General features: G+C 38.3%; 2 protein-coding genes across 2 annotated transcripts; one reads left to right on the forward strand and one right to left on the reverse strand.

Annotated features, from left to right (window-relative positions):
- Nucleotides 1-3,226: 3,226 nt before the first annotated feature.
- On the forward strand, nucleotides 3,227-6,533 carry LOC117824494. Its single transcript, XM_034700005.1, has 3 exons — nucleotides 3,227-3,582; nucleotides 3,746-3,880; nucleotides 5,362-6,533. Exons 1-3 carry the CDS (start codon nucleotides 3,569-3,571, stop codon nucleotides 6,503-6,505), a joined length of 1,293 nt encoding a protein of 430 aa, XP_034555896.1. The 5' UTR covers nucleotides 3,227-3,568; the 3' UTR covers nucleotides 6,506-6,533.
- A 57-nt stretch (nucleotides 6,534-6,590) lies between these two features.
- On the reverse strand, nucleotides 6,591-19,678 carry gata4 (GATA binding protein 4). The gene is made up of 6 exons (XM_034700006.1): nucleotides 18,914-19,678; nucleotides 10,399-10,565; nucleotides 9,674-9,799; nucleotides 9,474-9,555; nucleotides 9,250-9,389; nucleotides 6,591-9,138 (listed from the first exon to the last, which is right to left on the reverse strand). Exons 1-6 carry the CDS (start codon nucleotides 19,443-19,445, stop codon nucleotides 9,013-9,015), a joined length of 1,173 nt encoding a protein of 390 aa, XP_034555897.1. The 5' UTR covers nucleotides 19,446-19,678; the 3' UTR covers nucleotides 6,591-9,012.
- Between the last annotated feature and the right edge of the window lie 1,686 nt (nucleotides 19,679-21,364).

A 21,364-nucleotide genomic window follows, 5' to 3' on the forward strand; every position in this document is an offset into this window, starting at 1 on the left:
TTAGGGTTAGGGTTTTGATTAGGGTTAGGGTTAGGGTTGGGATTAGGGTTAGGATTAGGGTTAGGGTTAGGATTAGGGTTAGGGTTAGGATTAGGGTTAGGATTAGGATTAGGGTTAGGGTTAGGGTTAGGATTAGGGTTAGGATTAGGGTTAAGGTTAGGATTAGGGTTAGGGTTAGGGTTGGGATTAGGGTTAGGGTTAGGATTAGGGTTAGGGTTAGGGTTAGGATTAGGGTTAGGGTTAGGATTAGGGTTAGGATTAGGGTTAGGGTTAGGGTTAGGATTAGGGTTAGGGTTAGGGTTAGGATTAGGGTTAGGGTTAGGATTAAGGTTAGGGTTGGGATTAGGGTTAGGGTTAGGATTAGGGTTAGGGTTAGGGTTAGGGTTAGGGTTGGGATTAGGGTTAGGATTAGGGTTAGGGTTAGGGTTGGGATTAGGGTTAGGGTTAGGGTTAGGGTTAGGATTAGGGTTAGGATTAGGGTTAGGGTTAGGGTTAGGGTTAGGGTTAGGATTAGGGTTAGGGTTAGGGTTAGGATTAGGGTTAGGGTCAGGATTAGGGTTAGGGTTAGGGTTAGTATTAGGGTTAGGGTTAGGATTAGGGTTAGGGTTAGGATTAGGGTTAGGATTAGGGTTAGGGTTAGGATTAGGGTTAGGGTTAGGGTTGGGATTAGGGTTAGGGTTAGGATTAGGGTTAGGGTTAGGGTTAGGGTTAGGATTAGGGTTAGGGTTAGGGTTAGGGTTGGGATTAGGGTTAGGGTTAGGGTTAGGATTAGGGTTAGGTTTAGAACCAGATCTAAACTTAAGCATACAGAACTAGAACCAAACTCATGCAAACAGAACCAGAATGAAACTCATGCAAACAGAATCAGAATCAAACTCAACCAGAACCAAACCAGAATCAAACTCAACCAGAACCAAACCAGAATCAAACTTAACCAGAACCAAACCAGAACCAAACCAGAACCAAACCAGAACCAAACCAGAACCCTAATAGAACTGAACCAGAACCGACCCAGAACCGAACCAGACCCGAACCAGAACCGAACCAGAACCGAACCAGAAACGTACCAGAACTGAACCAGAACCGAACAGAACCATACCAGAACCGAACCAGAGTTGAACCAGAACCAAACCAGACCCGAACAGAACCATACCAGAACCGAACCAGAGTTGAACCAAACCCGAACCAGACCCGAACCAGAACCGAACCAGAACCGAACCAGAACCGAATCGAACCCAACCGAACCAGAACTGAAGCAGAACCGAACCAGAACCGAACCAAAACCGAATCAGAACCGAACCAGAACCGTACCAGAACCATACCAGAACCGAACCAGACTTGAACCAGAACCAAACCAGACCTGAACCAGAACCGAACCAGAACCGAACCAGATCCGAACCAGAACCGAACCAGAACCGAATCGGAACCCAACCGAACCAGAACTGAAGCAGAACCGAACCGAACCAGAACCGAATCACAACCGAACCAGAACCGTACCAGAACAGAACCAGAACCGAACCAAAACCAAACTCAAGCAAAAAGAACCAGAACCAACTCAGGTAAACAGAACCAGAACCAAACTCAAGCAAACATTATTAACGTCCTCAGGTTGGTAGGCTATTGAGAAAAATCAGATGCCTCAGCTTGGATGGGCTGATCCGATTTCTCCTCTCAGTGAGTATTTGCCCGGTCTTCAAGAAGACTCTCTCTGAAGGAACAGATGAAGCCACAATACACAGCCTCCCCTCCATCACCTGAATCCTATATCCTCACATATGATTGGCCACATGGCCGCCATGCTGACCAATCAAAACAAAGTTCTGCTGTGAGCAGAGCTGGGGCTGAGCACTGTGAGAGCTAAGCAGCGAAAGGAAAAAACTGGGAGCCGTCTCTCTCTCTTGATGCGAGCCGGCTCTTCTGATTCACTATAAAGCATCGGCTCTCAGAGCCGCAGCTTTTGATCATGACACATCACTGCTGTGCTTAATCTGTGTTACAATTATTAGGGGGCCATGGACAATTTTCTCACCTGTAAGGGGTCCCTGGCTATTCTATTATCAATTTGCCATCATTTTTAAGTATGTAAGAGATGATTTCATTGATAGCCATAGACTACATGTCTTTCAATGTAGACTTCCACTGAGAGGAACATATTAGACTATTTAGGAACTAAATTAGGAACTAAATTTAGACGGTCATACCAGCTTGATCATCAATGAAAATGTCCTGGAAATGTCCTGGAAAATGATCTCTGGAAAAGAGTGGGAACCCTGAAGTAACTATTACATTGATTTATAAATTAGCAGTGTTAAGCTTTAAAACATGTGCACAAGCTGATCAGATCATCCTTTATCCTAGTTTTGAAATGTTTCATAAAAGTCTGGCTCACACTTTGTATTGTAGTGTTGTAGTTGTTGTTTCTGTAAAGGTCATGGCCTGAACACACGGATGAGGTACTCTGTCAGAAACTTGTCTGACATGTTACTCTGCATGGCTCTGTTTGTAGCAACAGTATCTTCATGTGTTAAGATAACAGTGCTTAATGAAACAATGTCTGTACATGTTCAGCTTCCAACATTTCTTAGAAACCACAAGAAAGAGAATGAGGAAACTGATATAGTGAATAAACTTTCGCCTTTGAATGTTTATTTATTTCACCTAAGCACCAATAATGTTGGAAAAGTAAAGGCCTGGTTAGCCCAGTGGTTAATGTATGCAATCCATGTACAAAGGCTGTAGTCCTCAAAGCAGTCGCCCTTAAGGTTTGATTCTGTGCCTTTGTTGCACCTTATTTCTCATATCCTCATAAATTGTCCTGCCTGTCATCAGCTGTCTCATCAAATAAAAGCAAAAAAGCCTAAAAAGATATTAAAAAATAATGATAATGATTTCACAAACAGACTAACACAGCTATGAATAAGGTATAAGATAATTTTTCATGATAAAAGTGATTTATTGTTTTGTTTTTTGCTTTTTTGGCAGTCATCCTTCCCTATGTGTACATATAAACACACTTTAATTTATATCATAGAAGTACTGTCGTCTCCAGGTATATGAACAAAGAACAAATTTTTGTTTCAATTTTGCTCTGGGGCACACAGCTGTGAACTGAAGCCAACCTCCTGCGCAGTAAATGTCTCAACTCTGAGGCTTCCATGAATCACTGAAGCCTGTCAAACCAGCCGCATCTCATATACAAATTTGAATTTTACGATTTTCACTCTATGAGGTAAAACTCTCCAAAGAAAGGACACATTAGTAAATCTCTTGTGCATATTTCTGTGAACTTGTCAAACTAGATAAAAAAGAGGGGCCACATTGACAGTCCATGGCTGCAAGAGTAGATACATTAAGTGTGTGCAGGTTGGATTATGTCTGTATTGCTGTGAGCATAAGAGGAGGAGCTCAGCACTGACAGTCACACACTCTCAAGAAGCTGTCTGAGTAAACATGTTCAGAGTCACAGAGCTGTCTCACTTTTAACCTGGACATGATCGAGATAAAGAAAAGAAGATTCACATTTTAATTGATTGATTGATTCCTGTGTCAGTTGGGGAGAGGAGTTTGGATGAAACTATCCATGTAAGTACAAAACACTTCTGAGTCTGACTTTGTTTTCTAATTACTTCTAATCAGGAAAACCATCAGCTATTTTTGTTTTTGTATAGATATCAGACAGTTTCTGTCCACTTTTAACCAATAGCTGTTCATAAACTGCTCCTTCATCCATCATCTTTTCCTTCAGGTTGAGCCATAAGCGACCTCTGTGTAAGGGATACTCTGAGGAGCCTCCGCTGTGTACAAAGAAATGTTTGACCGGCCTGAAAACTGTTCTGGAAAGGTATCAAAGCGACAAAGCAACAGAATATCTCGGACTACAGTAAGTACAAACAGAATAAGAATGAATATAGATATCTAAAAAGCATGTGAAACAGTTGATCTAAACAATGTGGTGTGACAGGAAACTTCTCAGGTTATTTAAGCTCTCAGGTTGTCTTAGGCCACGAGGTATTTCAAGTTTTACAGTTACTCATGCTGCAAAACCCTCAAGTAAACAGCAGAACGATATGCCATAGTGATCTTCATGATACACCTTGTTATGTTTAACAATGTTGTTGTTTTTTCATATAAGCATAGCCCACCACCTCTATAAAATCAGCTTTTACCCCATTTAAATCATGTGTATATTTCAAAGAGAAAAGTATCTGGACACTTATCGTTATAAATATGAACTTCCATCAATTCTTTCAGTAAATCTTTGTCAGGTGTGCTATAAAGAGCTTATGGAAATTTTAAAATGTAACCCTCCTGTTATGTTGTGGGTCAAATCGACCCTTTTTAGAGTTCAAAAATCAAAAAGAAAATGTTAAAAGTATTTTTTCGGTATGAAACGTCTTTGCTTGGCTTAATAGGTGAAATCAACATATAAAAACAAAATGACTTATTTCACATCTTAGGCAATATCTGCCTTCCAAACCAGCTAAAAACAGCCTAAAAATCTGGGCAGCATGTGACAGAAGAGGTGTATCATGTTAATTTATCAACATCACTTCATAAAAAAAAATAATAATTCAAATTTGAAATTAAAATAAAACAAAATCTATGTCATGTAAAACTATTGTATTTATATTTAGGTTTTTCCAATGTACGTTTAAAAAAGTTTTAACATGAATTTTCATTAAAAACGAGTGAGACATCCTCATTGAACCATGATCTGTGAGGATTAAAAAACACTATTGCACCAAATATTGATTTAAATGGTTTGTAAGGGAGTTAATAATGAGAAAATGTTTATTGGGATTTTTTGGGGTTCTGACACTTTTGGATAATTAAATATGCCCCGGGTCAAATTGACCCAGGAACATTATTGCTGTTCCTGAGAAACGAACATAACAGGAGGGTTAACTTATATCTCATTACCTTTATATAACTGTATTCTCCTGGTAGAAAATGTATCACTCCGGTTTATTTTAAGGGTGATGCATTTTTAGACCTTTGTCCCTAAGGTTAAAAAATTTGAGTCTTTTGTTTAAACATACTTTTTGGGCTGTGTTGTTTTTATTAAGAAGGTAGGTCAGTGTAGAAAACTTAACATAGAGAGTGGGAATGATAAACCTACAACGAGCCACTGGTTAGCTTCGCTTAGCACAGAAACTAGTTTTATTGCCCACATCTTGCATGAATGGCCTGCTCCTGAAAGCTTTCTGGAACTCTAGAAATGTCAGGACTGAATGTCATGTATGAAAGGGACTGCTACCGTGTGTCAAAAAATATTCATGAGACATCCCCGTGTCCTAGTATCTTCAGTACTTTCTGACCAGAACTTTTATAATCTTACAGTAAGATATCTTTGTATTGCAGGACCGTCTCTGGTAACCTTCGCTTTAATGGAGACCCTAAACACCTGCCTGGCACCCAGAGCTTCTTTGATAGGATATCGTCTTGGGCTGACACACAAAACTCTGTGAAGAAAGTTCTGGAGCATCTCAAATTCAAACAAACCAAAGATGATATTCTCCTCAACAACTGGGTGAACAAGAAGTTTCTGGAGTTTCAACGAGACATTACTGAGGAATGTGGGGCAGAGGATAAGCAGCATTCTTGGGCGGTTATTGAGAAGACAGAGGAGATTGTCATGTATGGACCTTATTATCCCAATTACAGCAACGGGTTACACAGCGAAGACATCATCATTAAACAAACTCAGGAGCTGCTGGAGGCCGAAGATGTCTCAGAGAACTGGAAGGTGTATGTGTTCACCGTGAACAGCCCGTGTTTGGCTCGAAACACTGAACCATGCATGCTGAACTTGGTTCAAAAAGCTCAAGAGTGGTGGAGTGTGTACGGAGTGAAGACTCATATTGGTTTTGTGAAATGTTGGGGCTTCAAAGGAGCCAAAGAAAATATGTTCAGGGATATAAACCACAACCAGGTAGACCTTATAAATCAGACTGAGGATTATGAGAGCTATTTAAAAGCAGCTGAGAAGCAAACAAATTTCAGTCCATTGTGTAAAAATGTGTTTTCTGCCGTGAAACGCCTCCTGAAATCTGACATTATCCCTATCATGACCATGCAGCAGGAGCAGGACTGGAGGAGCTACTTCAGAAGTATGCAGAGTATTTATGAGTACAAACTAGAAGAGGAGAAAGAAATCGTCACACAGGAGGTGAACTCTGTGATTGAAGCTGCCCAAACTCTGCTTTCTGACACAAATGGAAGTTTTGCAGAACATTTAAAGAGAGGACAAGCGTTTGCATTAGATTACACTTTTAGCTCACACATTTCTGACGCCGTCGAGGATCAAATAAGACTCACTTTCCAGCAGTGTTGGGGGGAGATGATGCAAGAGAAATACGTTGAATTCATTAAGGAGAAGCTGACTGAAGATTTGAATCATTGCACTGTGCAGCTTTTTATAAAAGACGTGGAAAAGTCCTCAGGTGAATTCTTACAAATTGGACGAATACATTCTCAAACAAGGTGTCCAGTAACTGAGCTGTAGACCAATAAAGATGTTATCTAAGACTGAATATTTCACAAATGTATCTTGTGCCTTTGAAGTAGAATGAATGACACCACACGTTGCATCATACATACCATAAGCATTGTGTCAGAAATGCTTTGTCTTTATTAGTGTCCTCAGTAGAGCTACAGTTGCACACAGAGGAAGGTAGTGTTAGTGCACACTGAGACATCTTCCACTTTGTCTGTACTTACAACATACCAAAAATGGTGTTTAACAATTAAACTGGAGTGGAGTTTTTACATATACGTTCATATACTTGTTATTTATTTATCAGATATCCCACATTTACACATGATGCCCTCATGTTTGTCAAGATATATTCATCATAGAGATTTACACTCAACCTGCAGCTCGCAGGTGATGACAGAGTTGTAATAATTGTGGGTCGTTCCCCTGTTTTTACCCTGCTATGAAAATACTCTCATATGATTGGTAGAAACGCAGTAACAACAGTAATTGAGTCTCATTAGCAAAAGTGGTGCCAGAGACAACTTGATCAACTACGTCAAATCAAGAGGTCAGGCACATTTCACCTCTGCCTGTTGACACTGTGGCAATAATGTTAGTTTCTATTAGACCGGGTGGTCTTGAGAGTCGGGATATAATGAGCAGCCTGAGGACCTACTGGGCCCCGAGCTTTCTGACAGGCAGAAGTGGAGCAACATCCTGTCCTGCATTCAAGCAATGGTTGCAGAGCTTGTGCTTTGATTGCATGACTCTCTACAAAGTCACATAAAGGGTAGTGATTTTAACAAGACCCCTCTGTTGGGATTCTAATTTTCCTAACCACCCGCATGCTATACATTATCCCTTATCTAATAAATACTAGAAGGACATTTAGCAAAAAAAAGGGACACATCTGTGTTTATGTCAGCAGAGGGAGCCTTGTCCCCATTACACCCATTCATTATCATCATGTGCAACTTAACTAGGTAGTAAATCATAGAGGAGTCAATACTGACATGTAGTTTTTTTACACTAAAACCATAGGGCTGAAAATATATAGTTCAGGGAATGGATTCAGAAATTACAGGCCACCATGGATCTGTTTCTATTGCACTGACTAGGAGATCAGGTCAAAGGTCATATCACTGGTCTAAAGGAGTGATGAATGAGAAATTCTCTAATGTTTACTTTCAAAAACGTTCCTGATTGGGTTTACAAATAAGATTTAGAGGCACTTTTAAATCTCTCATTATGAATGAGTGAGTATGTCTGATTTATCATGGGCTGCAAATCTGGGGAAATTAAAGGGTCAGTTCACCCTAGTCTCATATCAGGTTTTGGGGTGTTTTTCTGCTGTGCTTGTTTTTATCACAAAAGAGCTTATTTGATTGGATGTTTGTGTATGATGCTGGGCTGACTGACATCCCTTTAAAACTTAAAGCAAAGTGCTTTACCAGATACTCTGTAATATCTTCGAAAATCATCACAATCTAAAATGACCTTCAGAAAAATACAAGAAACTGAGCAAAACTGAATCTGTAGATTTCTAAAAGCCTAATTATTGTTTGTTAAGTAAATTGGGGAAACACCAAAGTGTAGTTTGCTACTATTGCATTTTTGAATACAACTTATTGTTACAGTAAATGTCTGTTTTCTTTATTAAAGCTCCTGTGAGCAACATCCTGTTTGTGTTGATTTTGGCACCACCATGTGGACAGGTGGTACCTCTGCTGATTTTGTCATGTACGGGAGAACGGTGCATTATTTTCAATACAAAACAAAAGATCTTACTCTGCTTTATTTTAACAATCAAATGTATCATTCATGGTGAATCCGTACTGAACCAAACAGCTCCCCACAGCAGTTGTTTCAGACACTAAAAATAACTGTACAGAAAAATTAGATCTGTATGCTAATGGTCTTGTTTTGCTTTTGTAGCTCATAAAGAAGTATGAGTGTTAATTTCAATGTGTTTCATAACCAGCTAAAACTGCTCATAGGAGCTTTAAAGTGAACTGACCCTTGCAGTAGGCTTCCAACAACTCCCCTGCTCATCCCGATATACAGTTTTGCTGCTGTGCTTTCCTTCATGTTTTATAAGTTCATCATTTTCACCATTAAAAAATATGAAAAAACAAAACCACAAGAATATTAATAAGTCATGGGCAGAAAGTCAGACCATTAGTGTTACTGGCTACTGGTATATGTTACAGTATCTGTCAAGCACTTTACCTGAACTAGGTTGGTAGAAAAAGTAAGAGTGACAACAAAGTCCCTTTTCTCCTGTTTCTCCCTTCAGTCCTCATCTGGTGCTTTTAAACACACAGCACAGTCCTGTTGAACACTTCCATTTCATTTGTGGCATCCACAAGTTTGTCCCAGAGCGTTGTAGTGCAGACACTGCTGCACGGTGTTTGTCTTGGCTGGGATGAAACATCTGCAATCCAGAGCAGCAGTCTGGTATCTGTAGACCCTCATCCCTCAGGAGAGTGTACTTAAAGCAGAAATATGGTCTTGAATGATGAGTTGCTGGTCACCTAGGCCAAGATGAGGTTGTTCCAGGGCTCAGCTTTGGAGTTAGAAGACCCGCTGTGGCCCCCAGGGGACATCTTAAGAGGAATGGCCCCACCTTGAGCTGCCATGTAGGCTGGCAGGGCAGAAAGCTACAGGGATGTAGAAGTGGTATGTGAGAGAAAGATCCCATTTTCAAGATCTTCTTAAGGTGATAGATTCAGGATTATAGTCTTTGAAATTGGACTTAAAAAGTGTCTTACCTGTGCATGTGTGCTGTGGTGTGTGTACAAGCTGTGAGTGTCCGGCTCTGTCTTTATCTGGCGAGGCTCTTCTGTGGCGGTGGTGGACGCTCGGGGAGTGCTGCTTGGAGTCACAGGGGTCCCCTCACTGCCTGGGGTCCCTTTGGAGAACAGGCCTGAGGTCATTACATATTCACAAGACACAAATACTTGCTCTTTCTGGGGGTGCAAAAGCTGAAGCTCACCAGTCTGAGACTTGTTGAGGCTTTTGGGTTTGCGTTTACGGGTCTGGATTCCCTCTTTCTTCATAGCCAGGGGTCGTGGTACCTGTGAAAACATCATGGTAAAGCAGGACCTTTATTAAAATGTATAAAGTGACACATAAATAAGAAAAGCATATAATAAGTTAAGTGAGTAAAAACAAGTCCCCGTATTTTTCACTCACCCCGTGGAGTTTCATGTAAAGGCCACAGGCGTTGCACACCGGCTCTCCCTCTGCATTTCGTCGCCACAGGGTGGTGGTGGTGGTGTGACAGTTGGTGCAGGACAGACCCACCCTCCTGGAGGCGGACTGCACAAATGTGAAAGATACCAGAGCTGACAGTTATAAACAATTCAGTAAAACTATACTTTTCTATAAGAAAGATATGTCTTCTGCAGCTGAATAATAATGATAATAATAACTTTATTTATATAGCACCTTTAAAACAAATGTTTACAAAGTGCTTTGACAAAAAAAGCGTAGAGTAAACAATTTGACAGACAGGGAGGAGAAAATTTGACCAATGCAAAACAAAATGCAACACAAGAGGTTAAAGGGAATACACGTCTATTAAACAGAATGAAGTGGTGTGACAATGGACCAGTAAATCATTGTTGAGAGGTTTTTCAGGGTAAATAGATAAAAAGAAATAAATAAATAAAAAGAAATAAAAATGGAGAATTAAATAAAAGCATAAAAATGGCAATAAAAGAGTTTTTCAGAGTAAAAGGACAACATCACATCGGGGAAAATTAGAAAAAAGTGCAAAGGATGAATTAGGAACATTAAAATAAGAAAAGAAAAATAATAATGATAAATTAAAACAATAAATAATCAAATAAAATATTTGTTTCACTTTCCAGTAAGACTCATAAAAATGTAGTAAAAATTGATCTGCTGTCACTCACCAGGCGTCTTTGAGGTTTAATTAGAGGTCTGTTGATGCCGTTCATTTTGTGGTACAGTCCGCAGGCATTGCAGAGGTAGTGGCCAGTACCATCTCGCCTCCAGAGGGGGGTCGACATCGCCCCACAGTTCACACACTCTCTGCCCTCAGCAAAGTCATCAAACAGGTCTAAAGAAGGAGAACAAGAAAAGGATCAACCCAGACTTACTGTGTGTCAGTTTTGTAGAGAGCTTTTGAGTTATTTAAAAGTTTATATTGATCAAACAGAAACTTGCTTCAGTTCAGAAAATAATTTCAAAGCTCCACATAAACTTGAGATAGAATATGTAACCCAATAACATATAATTCAGCCCATCATAGGCCCACAGGCCAAACAAGAGCAGATATTCTTAAATGTCCTAAAGATTGTCTTCTTTCTAACCTGCTTAACATCCACTTGTTTTGTATGCACTTGATGAAGTATTTATATCCTATAATTATTTAAAAGAACAGGGAAAATACTTAAAAACATTAAATGACCTCAATGAGAACCTTACTTAAGTACTATTAGATAAGAATAATCATGATTCACAAAAGGATTGCCTGGTTTATGCGCCTGCAGAAACTGTGCACATGAGATGAAAGGATACTGTCTGATTCACAAAGCACACACAAAGAGTTAAATGTACAACAAACTCTGCACCATTACTGTTTGTATACATGTAAATCAATCATTATGCACACATTTTGCATTTTGCTTTAATATGCAAATGATGCAATGCAAAATAATGTCTGAATCAGTTTGGAGCTGTCCAAGACTACTCGGCACACACAGGCTTACTTTTCCTCTTGTGGAGACTGTCTTGAGCCAGTTCAGATGGCATGTCTATTCTTTTTATATCAACAAGCTGCCTTTGCTGGCTCAAACCTGGGAGAAGGCTATTAACAAGGACATCTATATCACATCTGTCATGAATTGATTCCACAATTCACTGGTGAGAAGTGTTCCTCAAGAGTAATGTCAGGATGAGAGCGGAAAGCACTGCTACGGGCAGTGGAGCGTAGAGATGCTGACAGCTCATCTTCGAAATCAGAAGCAAAACAAGAGCAAACATGGGGTTGTTGAACTGTTTGCACTTGAATATCATTAAGGCAGTACAACTCGTGATTTAGACCTAAGACAGCGCAGACATCAGGGAGCAAATGATGCAGAATTCTTGGTGCTATGAGCATCTGCAATCCATTTTGTATGCCTACCCCCCTCATAGTGCACATAAAGGTCAAAGATTGGTTGTATCTTCCCTTGATGATTTGATCATTTTCAATACACATTTATTTTTGTGTTAATGTATATGATGCCTTTGGCTGTTTTTTATTTATCCATGCACAGCAAGTCTAGACTATCCAAAGAGCATCTGTATGACAGTAATATAATATTAAGACAGCCGTGCCTCTACCCTTTGGTCTTCTGACATATTTTGTGTCAAATGTTGCCTTAATGTTTAATCAGAAATCATCATATGTTGGTACTAACAAATACCACCATGTTGATACAACAACCCAGTTTGTTTCATCCAGGTTTTGTATTTTCACTGTGCCATGTCATTAACCATCACATCCCCATCGCAACTGTGCAGACAAACAAGTTTCAAAATGCAAGTTTGAGAAATTTAATTAACAATTGTTAACAAGCTGTCGTGGTCATGACAATAAAGAAGAGACACCAGAAATAGACTCTAAGTTATTAAATTTGGGATGGTTAAATCTACGGTGATGGATCAAATTGTATGACATATTTGAGAAGCTTTTTTTGTTTACTTTTTATGAGCCCCTAGAAAAAAAGTCACAAATATGTATTTTTGACAATACATTTTGCCTGTAATGCAAGGAGGTTTGTAATAGCTTGTTGTATAATCTGCTCTACTAAAGATGCAACTAATTCTTACTTTAAATGTTCGTGGAGAAGAAGCACAGAGTGGAGCTTACAAAAAGTAGTAAGTAAGTACCCAAAGTGCTTTTAAGTATCGTCCTCTGGTAAATAAGTCACTTTGAACCGCTGTGCAACACTAAACAGAATCTGACCAGCAATCATCCATTGCAGTGTCTTTTTTCTCCCGGCAGGAGGTGCTGTCTACAGGCCTACAGGCTAACACCACAGCTGCCTGGAATCCCTCCTTATCACAGCTCCACATGAGATAAAGAGTCAGCTGGAAATAGAGACAGAACGGAGCTCCATCATTTTCTGATAGAGACTCTTTGTCTGTCACATCTCTCACTCCCTCATTCTCAGATAACAAGACAAATGATGAATATAATCGCTTTTCAAAGAACCAATTAGCCCTTTGGGGGAAGGAAGTTAATTTATGGTGTGGAAGTGACATTTCTGCTTTTCTTTTTACTTCAGTGATACCAGTAGAATACTGTTACGACTTGTATAAGCTATGTGAAACTATCATGAGAAGTGCACATAGAACAGTGGAAAACAACATGATTTTTTGCATTTTACAGTACACTTGACTGTTCATAATGATCCTTCCTCAGGTGGCATAAATCTAGCCTCCATCTGTTCCTCCCTGCGCAGGCCTCCCCCCAAGGTCGAGAGCCAAACAGAGCACTGCAGGGCGCGCTAACCTTGAGCCGGGTAGCAATTGTAGCCAACACAACACAGCAACACGAGACAATACACTAAAAGAATGACTGCAGAGAATGTCTATCTGATGGAGGGTTGTTTTTCCGTTTCATTGATGTCAGTGTGAGTCGTTATCAGGGTGCAGTTTACAAACACATGCAATGACGCTTTAAGAGGTCAAAGGTGAAACAGACACATTAGACTATGATATATGTGAAGAGTAAGTGTGTTCAAGGGTTTTTAATAGTCTGGGTGAGAGAGTTAATAACAGGGTACATTTAAAGGTAACAAAACCTCACTTACTCTGCTTTGAACCGTGCAGATGTGCTTTACTTTAATGTAAAATGTCAATTTTCTTTTTAACATTTCACCTCACAAATTTTCCGGTTGCTTTACTTTTTTACAACTACCTAAATAAAGATACTTTAAACTGCATGTGATCACGATATATAATTGTGATGTAACTTATATAGCCAAAAGTAATGAAGCCCTACATGCGTGGACCAGTGCAATATTAATATAGAGCCTCCAATGATTTATGGGGGCTTTAACTGTAGGAAAGTAAATGAGTACGTGTATGCCTTATGTAAAAATCTAGCCACTTGAATTCCACATTGTGGAGGAAATTATTTGCTTTTCTCTCTGCTACATTTATTTCACAGTTTTCGGTACATTTATTATTTGTTTATCCAAAAGTAAGGATGTATTATTAATTAATCAAACAGTTTAGATGAGCTCCATAAGTTAAATGCTGTTGACATATCATCAGTGATAACCAATTAACAACTTTTATAGCCATAGAGAAATGTAAGTCTTAATTTAGGTGCCTCATTTGACTAATATTACAATGATAAGTTACTCAGTCATTATTTTTGAATTGTTAAATTTACTTGTATGTATTATTTGTCTCATACATTTCTGTGTTTGTCTTCAATCAGAACATTGGTTGTGTTGTCTTAAATTGGTCCTGTTGCTCGTAGAGTGTCGCTGATTGGAGTAAATTGGAAAGTTCATACGTGCTGGTTGGAATGCCGTCACCCAAGCAGTACGAGGCGCAACAGATTGTGATTGTAGTGTACCAGTTTGTACTGCCAGGCAACCTGTAGTGTTTTTCTTTAGTGAACAAGTTTATTTTTATTTGGTAGCTGTTGATCTTTGAATAAATGCTAAGCTTGTTCTTTTCCTGCCTCATTTCTTTTTGGATCAGCTTTTTGGATTGCAGGAGTCAGAGACCTAATGTCCTGCAGAAGTGGTGAGAGGGGTTTTATTTGGAGCCACCAATACAATAACAATTAGTTGAATATTTTCATTAAAGATATTTGCATTCTGTGAGCATAACATGCTTCTACAGCAAGTGACATGTTCAGGAGCTAAAAGGAGTTTTTATTGACTTTTTGTAGACATTTTTAAAAAAACAGTTTAAGACCGATCTGTTTGAATTAGCCTTTGTTTAATCTGTCTGTGTCTACTTTTATGTAATGTATTTGTATTCAATGCAATCGCTGTTTTGCCTTTTAATATCTTTGTTGTGAAGCACTTTGTGACCTCTGCTCTTGAAAGGTGTTCTATAAAGAAACTTAACTGAAATACTTTCTTATCTAAAACTATTGCCGCAGCCAAAATGTCATAGAAATGTAGACTGAATTTTTAAGTCACTTTTTTATCACATTTCTAGCTAAATTTGTAATCCTTCTCACATTTATTTTTGTTGTGTCAAATAAATTTAAGATAAACTCACTCTTAAATCTAAATGCTAAAATAAGTATTAAATATAAATGTTAAATGTTAAATCCATCCATCCATCCATTATCTTGACCGCTTATCCTGTTAGGGGTCATGAGGGGCTCGAGCTTATCCCAGCTGGTATCGGGCGGATAAATGTTAAATCAAAATGTTAAATATTGTCTGAATGTTAAATTGAAATGTTAAATGTTGCTCTGCAATCCTAAATATCCGGCTTATTTACAAATTTAGATTGCTGCCTGGCCGAAGTAAAAAAAAGCTTCTTAAAGCTATACAAATATCCAAACCATAGACTGGGTCTGTCCTGACTCTGAACATTGTGGAAACTCTTAATGACTTCCAAAACTGCCTTTCAAATATTTTCTGCTAAATCAATGCACAACTCTGACAGCGACCGTCCTGCTAGCAACCCTTAGGAGTCAGTACTGACAGACTATGGTTGGGATATCTGTATGGAAAAGAGATTTTTTTTTATCTCAATGAGGATTTCCTGGTTAAATAAAGGTTATAATAATAGTAATAAAAATATATGTATCACATTATGAAGCTTTTATTTTGGTACTTCCACCAGTCGGCAGTGTAAATTTGCACATAAGCTAAATATTTAGGATCGCAGAGCAACATTTAACATTTATATTTAACATTAATATTTAACATTTATATTCAAATTCAATATTTAGAGTTAACATTTAACAATTAGATTAATATTAAACTTTTCGATTTTATCAAAATTTTATCTTAAATATATTTATCACATTAAAAAAGTAATTCAAATTATCACAAATAATGCTCTTATTTTGATTTTTTTTTAATTACTTAAAAAAAATTCCCACTGTTTTTTTCTGATGTTTTGGAGCTAGATGTTGAAAAATGTTGCTGTTTTTTTTCAGTGTGCATAACTTTACAAACAGCACCCCATAGCCCTAAGTGGACATGCATCAATATATTCATTGACTCTGTTTCCTGTTGGTTTCAGTGGTCGTCTTGAGACCTCGACTTCTTAATTCTGAAGAATGTCGTGCTGTAATAGTGACATACTGTTTGTAGAGGTGTCTCTTTTGTTTTGTGTTGTTTGCAATGCTGCTTTTGCACATTGCATAAATGAAGCTCTTTGATTTGATCTGATTTTAATCTGTGCTGATTTCCCATTACAATATTAATTCATCTCAGTATCTGAAGATAACAGAGCTGGTTTTCTTTTGATAACAGGATCATTTTGTGGTGATCTATAAACAACAGGCCAATCTCAGTCATAGGCCAGACTGCTGCATACGATGCTGCCATTGCCCGCACTCATGAGGTAAATTAAGCCTGTTTCTATGTTTGCTTTGTGCTTTTACAACTTCAGGGGTATGAGTCACGACCGTGTGACATTAAGTCAAGATCTCAACAAAACAACTTGCATTAACTTGCTATCACGGGGGAAAATAGAGAAAATAAATGTGTGGATGAATGTCCACTCTGGGCTCCCGTAGATATCTAACCAAAGCAGAACATTCAATTAAAAAGTTAGTGCAGCTGTCAAATATGAGTGGGCTAAAAGTGGAGAAACAATCCTTATTTTTTAACACAGATGAGTCGAACCTGTTTTTAAAAACAAACTTGATATTAATTATTTACTAAAGATTATGGATCAGCTTATCTGAAGCAATAAAACAAATATAAACTGAATTTAGGCTGTATTTGATTGGCTTATAAACATATTTCAACATTTGTTCAAAGAATTCAAGTTTCTACTTTTACACTGTCTTCAATCACTGAACATATCCCTTGTGATAATAATGAATGAGTTCTGCTTAAGTTTAAGGATTTTACTTTGGCAGCAGAGTTTCTTCTCTCTGCTCACTGGAACAACAGAGACATAGACTGCCCGACCGACCAATCGTTGTCTAACATTTGATTTAATCTGGCCTCATTGTCAAACAATGACACAAAAAAAGAGAAGAGGTGATTAAATGGGCTGTTCTGTGAGCTGAGTGTGACTGTGATTAGATGAAGAGGTCAGAGTGGATCAATACTGTTATCTCTCACACTCCGATCACAGACAATCGTTTCTTTCTTCATCAAACACTTCAAGAGGGTTTGTTGATTTCTATGTTTCAGATATTTAAATAAGAGTTTGTCAAGTCATATTTGTAATTTCTGACAGATAGGCATGAATAAAAATAGACCTAAACAGCTGATAATCATCATTTGAATTATTTTAAGTGATATGGTCATACGATTAATTCCTTCAGACTATGTTGAAAATGACTTCATAGAGAAATAAGAAAAATGTATGAATTAAATATGAGTGATTATTTCCAATATATGTCCAGCAGTACAGAAAACATGGAAGAAACACAAGTTGAGATATGACAAAGTAAGCAGAATCAATGAGTGATTGGGTCCAGAGGTCACTCAAACCTGCAGCACTCGGATAAATTAACCTCCTGCACAGAGACCTGAAACACATGCTGAGGTTAACGCCTCTTCATCTGAATGAAAAAGTAATCACTGTGTCCTTAATAGTTCCCTGCAATTGAGGATCAGCTCAGGATCTTTTTCCTCACACACACTTTAAAGCAAACATGAGCCGACCTCAGCATGAGGCCACAGTCAAACACACAGCTCAGAAATAATCCTCTCAGTTTCAGTTAAATATCAATTTATTCCACAACAATCTTTCAGTCTCAATTCATAAAACATATATATATGTATATACATATAAAAGGTTGTGCTCATAACTTTACATACCCTCGCAGAATTTGTGATTTTTTGGGGGCCATTTTTCAGAGAATATGAATGATAAGAGAAAAACAGGTTTTTATTCACTCATGTTTAGTGGTTGGGTGAAGCAAAAAAACTCTTTTTATATCATAAAGACAACAGAAACTACCCAAGAAACCATACATTCTGCCAGGGTATGTAAATTTATGAGCACAACTGTAGATATATATTTGTTTTTATATTTTTGACTTGAGGTTATTAAAGAGCAAATCCCAAATTAAGCCATTAACCATTTATCCATTCATAATAATCTGGCATGCATTTTTTAATTATCAAGAGCAAATATACTTTTAGAGCCATCTTTTATTAAAAAAAATATATATATATAAATAATGCATCATATAATAAATAATAATATGTAATATAATTGTTTTTTCTCAATGGTGTCAAAAAGGACGAAATGTTTCTGTTAGGGTTTTTGGCCTGAAAAAATACGTAGTAATAATTACATTTAAAAGTTTTTTAATAGTTTGATTTTACCGTAATTAATCGAATGTAGCCTTTTGAAGCAAAGTACTTTGAGCCAGCGTTTGTGTGACTCCAAATGCTAATGTCAAGGCTCTGACTCATTTTGTGTATCCTTTAATTTTCTATCAGTCCTATCAATGTTTTGGTTGCTGTGGCGATATTCCAATTAAAATTAGCCTTACATTTTACGCACGTTCATGCTTTTATTTAACTGGATGTTAATTGACGATTCAAAGAAAGTGAAAAGACTATAGACGTCAAAGTTTCAAATAAAACAAACGACACTGAATTTGCATCAGAATTGCAGGATCATGATGATTTTGTGAATAACATCATGATCGTTTTTATTTTCTTATAGTACTGTAAAAATCTAAATCACTTGTTCAAAATTATGCTACTACATTAGAATGGATTTTTATTTTCAAATAATTTTCCTTCTAATGCAATAGGCTATAGTGTGTTCAGTGTTCCCAGTAATTAACGCAGTCTTATCTTCATTGGTCGTTTTAAATTTAATCTTTATTTACACAGGTAATCTCTGTTTATTAGATAATTCCTGCTGTAGCCTAAACCAAGACAACGTTTATGAACCAATTTATGATAGGTGTAATGTAGGTTTAATAAATGTAGGCCCTGAAGCAGATATTTAGTCAACTTATGCATGGCTTAGATCTATTTCGCTATTTTCCAAATGTTTTTGGTTGTTGTTGTTGTTTGTTTCAGCAAATAAAAAATGTTTGACAGCTTGGTTGGCATCAAAAATTAGGAACCTTTCATTAGTATAGGATTAATATAAATAAATAAAATGTGAAACCATTTATTTAATGGCTGCTTTCACATTTTCAAGCCATTGGTTTGACAAGAAATAAAAAAAAACGCTTATATAGATTTTTATTATCAAAAATGAAAGACAAAAATAACGTCTCACCAATGTTTGGGTGCCGTGTTGTGCCATGATGACCTCCAGTTTGCAGCCCGTGAAGGACCGGACTCTCAAAGGGGGACGCCGCCCACGTCCCCCCCATGTTGGGGCTCATGTAGGCCGGGTAAGGGCTGTGATAGGACCCGCTGAGGCCCCTGGCCCCGTAGTGCTCCCTCCCATTGGCGGAGATGTTTAATGGGCTACCGTAAGAAGCCGCTGCTGTCTCCCGGGCCGGGACATGCACCCCAGCGGACAGAGGTGGGCTGGTGGAGAAGCTGAAGCGAGGTGACACCGGAGAGGAGTGGTTGTACGAAGATACCGAGTCTGCGCCTGGCTGCGCCCAAGCAGAGTGGCTCGACACCGGGCTGCTCTGCTGCGACGCCCCGGGGTTCTGGAGGTAAGGCAGCGCCGGGATCATTGGGGTGACGACCCGGGTGGTGGGCACGTACACCGGAGAGGTGCCCGTTGCGGCATTGTGGAGGAATCCGGCCTCATAAGAGGGGGGTCCGTGGTTGGTTGTCATTATGCCCTGATACATATCCTCTCCTTGAAGTTGGACATCCGTGTTGATAAAAAGGATGGATGCACTGAAGCGGTGGGGAACTTTTGAAGAAGGCTGAAACAAAACTGTAGAAGAGTCTGTAGAACAATCCGCAGAGATCTGCTGTCCCTGTTAAAGATCAGATCTGTTGTTAAAAAGTGAAGCAACATTCAGAAAATGATAATAAGGGGAGACACGAAAGAGAGGAGGAGTGAGAGACTGTGATCAAGATCCAGCTGTTATCATCTCTCTCTCTCTCTCTCTCTCTCTCTCTCTCTCTCTCTCTCTCTCTCTCTCTCTCTCTACCTCTCACCCCCTCTCTCTCTCGCTCCCTCCCTCACCATGTCCGTATTTCTCCTTCTCCAAAAACACTATGAAATATGAACAAAAATAAAAAAATCAACAGCCTAATGATTTTGCAAAAAATCTCTGCAAATATAATATAAATATTTTTATATTTTGTTCTGAGTTCAGTGACGTTGTGTAAGCTTTTTTCTATTTCTTACCATGTCTGCCTTTATAGGGTAAAAGTCATGATCCTCTAGCTGATTTCAACTAATCGATATTTTTCGTCATCGAATAAACAAACAAAAAGAATACCTGCGAATAACATGAATTCAAAACAGAGCTTTTACCACGATATGTAGGCCTATTGTGTGCTCGTGAAGAAACAGACAAGATACGTTTACACAACTGTCCTGAAAATATTAAAGTCTGTAATTATTTAATAAAATCACCAAAGCTTACCTTTTATTTTCTGTCTAGGTTAATCACATGCTAAAGCGCTCTGCCTCTTAATATCTTCATTTTTTTTTATTTTCCTGACTAAAATTCTGCTTCATCTGAAATTATCGAGTGTCCTAAACGATTGTTCTCATTTTGAAGACGTCTGTGTTTTTCTAAATGATAATTGGTTGATTGACTGATAGGCCTGTCTGTAAAATAAAAATTGGAAGAGCATGAAATCATATTGCTACAATATTTTTTTGCAGCTGGTGCAAGCTACAAAGGTTAGGCCTGTTTAGTGGTTCCGTTTTACAAACATGTGGCTGGGTGTTATTATCGATTAGCCGTGCGCACTCGATTGAGCGTCGACAGACTGCATGGATATGCCTATAAGACTAATCTAAGGGAGCAGATAACTCCAGATATTGTTATCCTGATACAAGTTATTAATCTATATCTTTAACTCACTTGTGTCGGACTTGCACTTACCCGTCTTATAAAACCACATGACAGATATGAAGTATGGAGAGGATGCTGGACGCGCCGTCAGTCGGAAGTCTCCGCTTGTTGTTGTCCGCGCGAGAACAGATTTATACCTGTCATCAACACACCAATGAACGTAAACACACGAGGCCTTTTCATTGTGCTGCCACTTCCCATAGACTGCTGCTCAGTGTGTGTGTGTGTGTGTGTGTGTGTGTGTGTGTGTGTGTGTGTGCGTAATTATTTTTTATGATGATGAATATAATCATTATGGTTATTATGGTTATTATGGTTATTATGGTTATTATTATTATTATTATTATTATTATTATTATTATTATTATTATTATTATTATTATTATCATAACAAAATTATCCCAGGGTGGGACAGTCTGATAAAATCATCTGAAAAATAGAAACAATGTGTATTAATTGTACACATTCAGTGGACGACAAAGTATCTAATCCAACTTGTAATATCTCGTTATTTATTTATTATAGGATAGCCCCTTGAGATGCAGCATCTCGTTTTCAAGGGGGGTCCCAACTTCTCCTATGCAGTGGCGTGTAGAGAGGGGTGGCCAAGGGTGGCACTGGCACCCCTTTAAATCCAATTGACCACCCAAGGGGCCACCCCAAAATCCTAAACTATGATTGGCTGTTTGCCTTATCAGAGGTGGGGTTTCTGTTAAAATCTGTAATTTGGG

Source organism: Notolabrus celidotus, chromosome 13, assembly GCF_009762535.1.
Source record: "Notolabrus celidotus isolate fNotCel1 chromosome 13, fNotCel1.pri, whole genome shotgun sequence".
NCBI classification, from domain to species: Eukaryota; Metazoa; Chordata; class Actinopteri; order Labriformes; family Labridae; genus Notolabrus; species Notolabrus celidotus.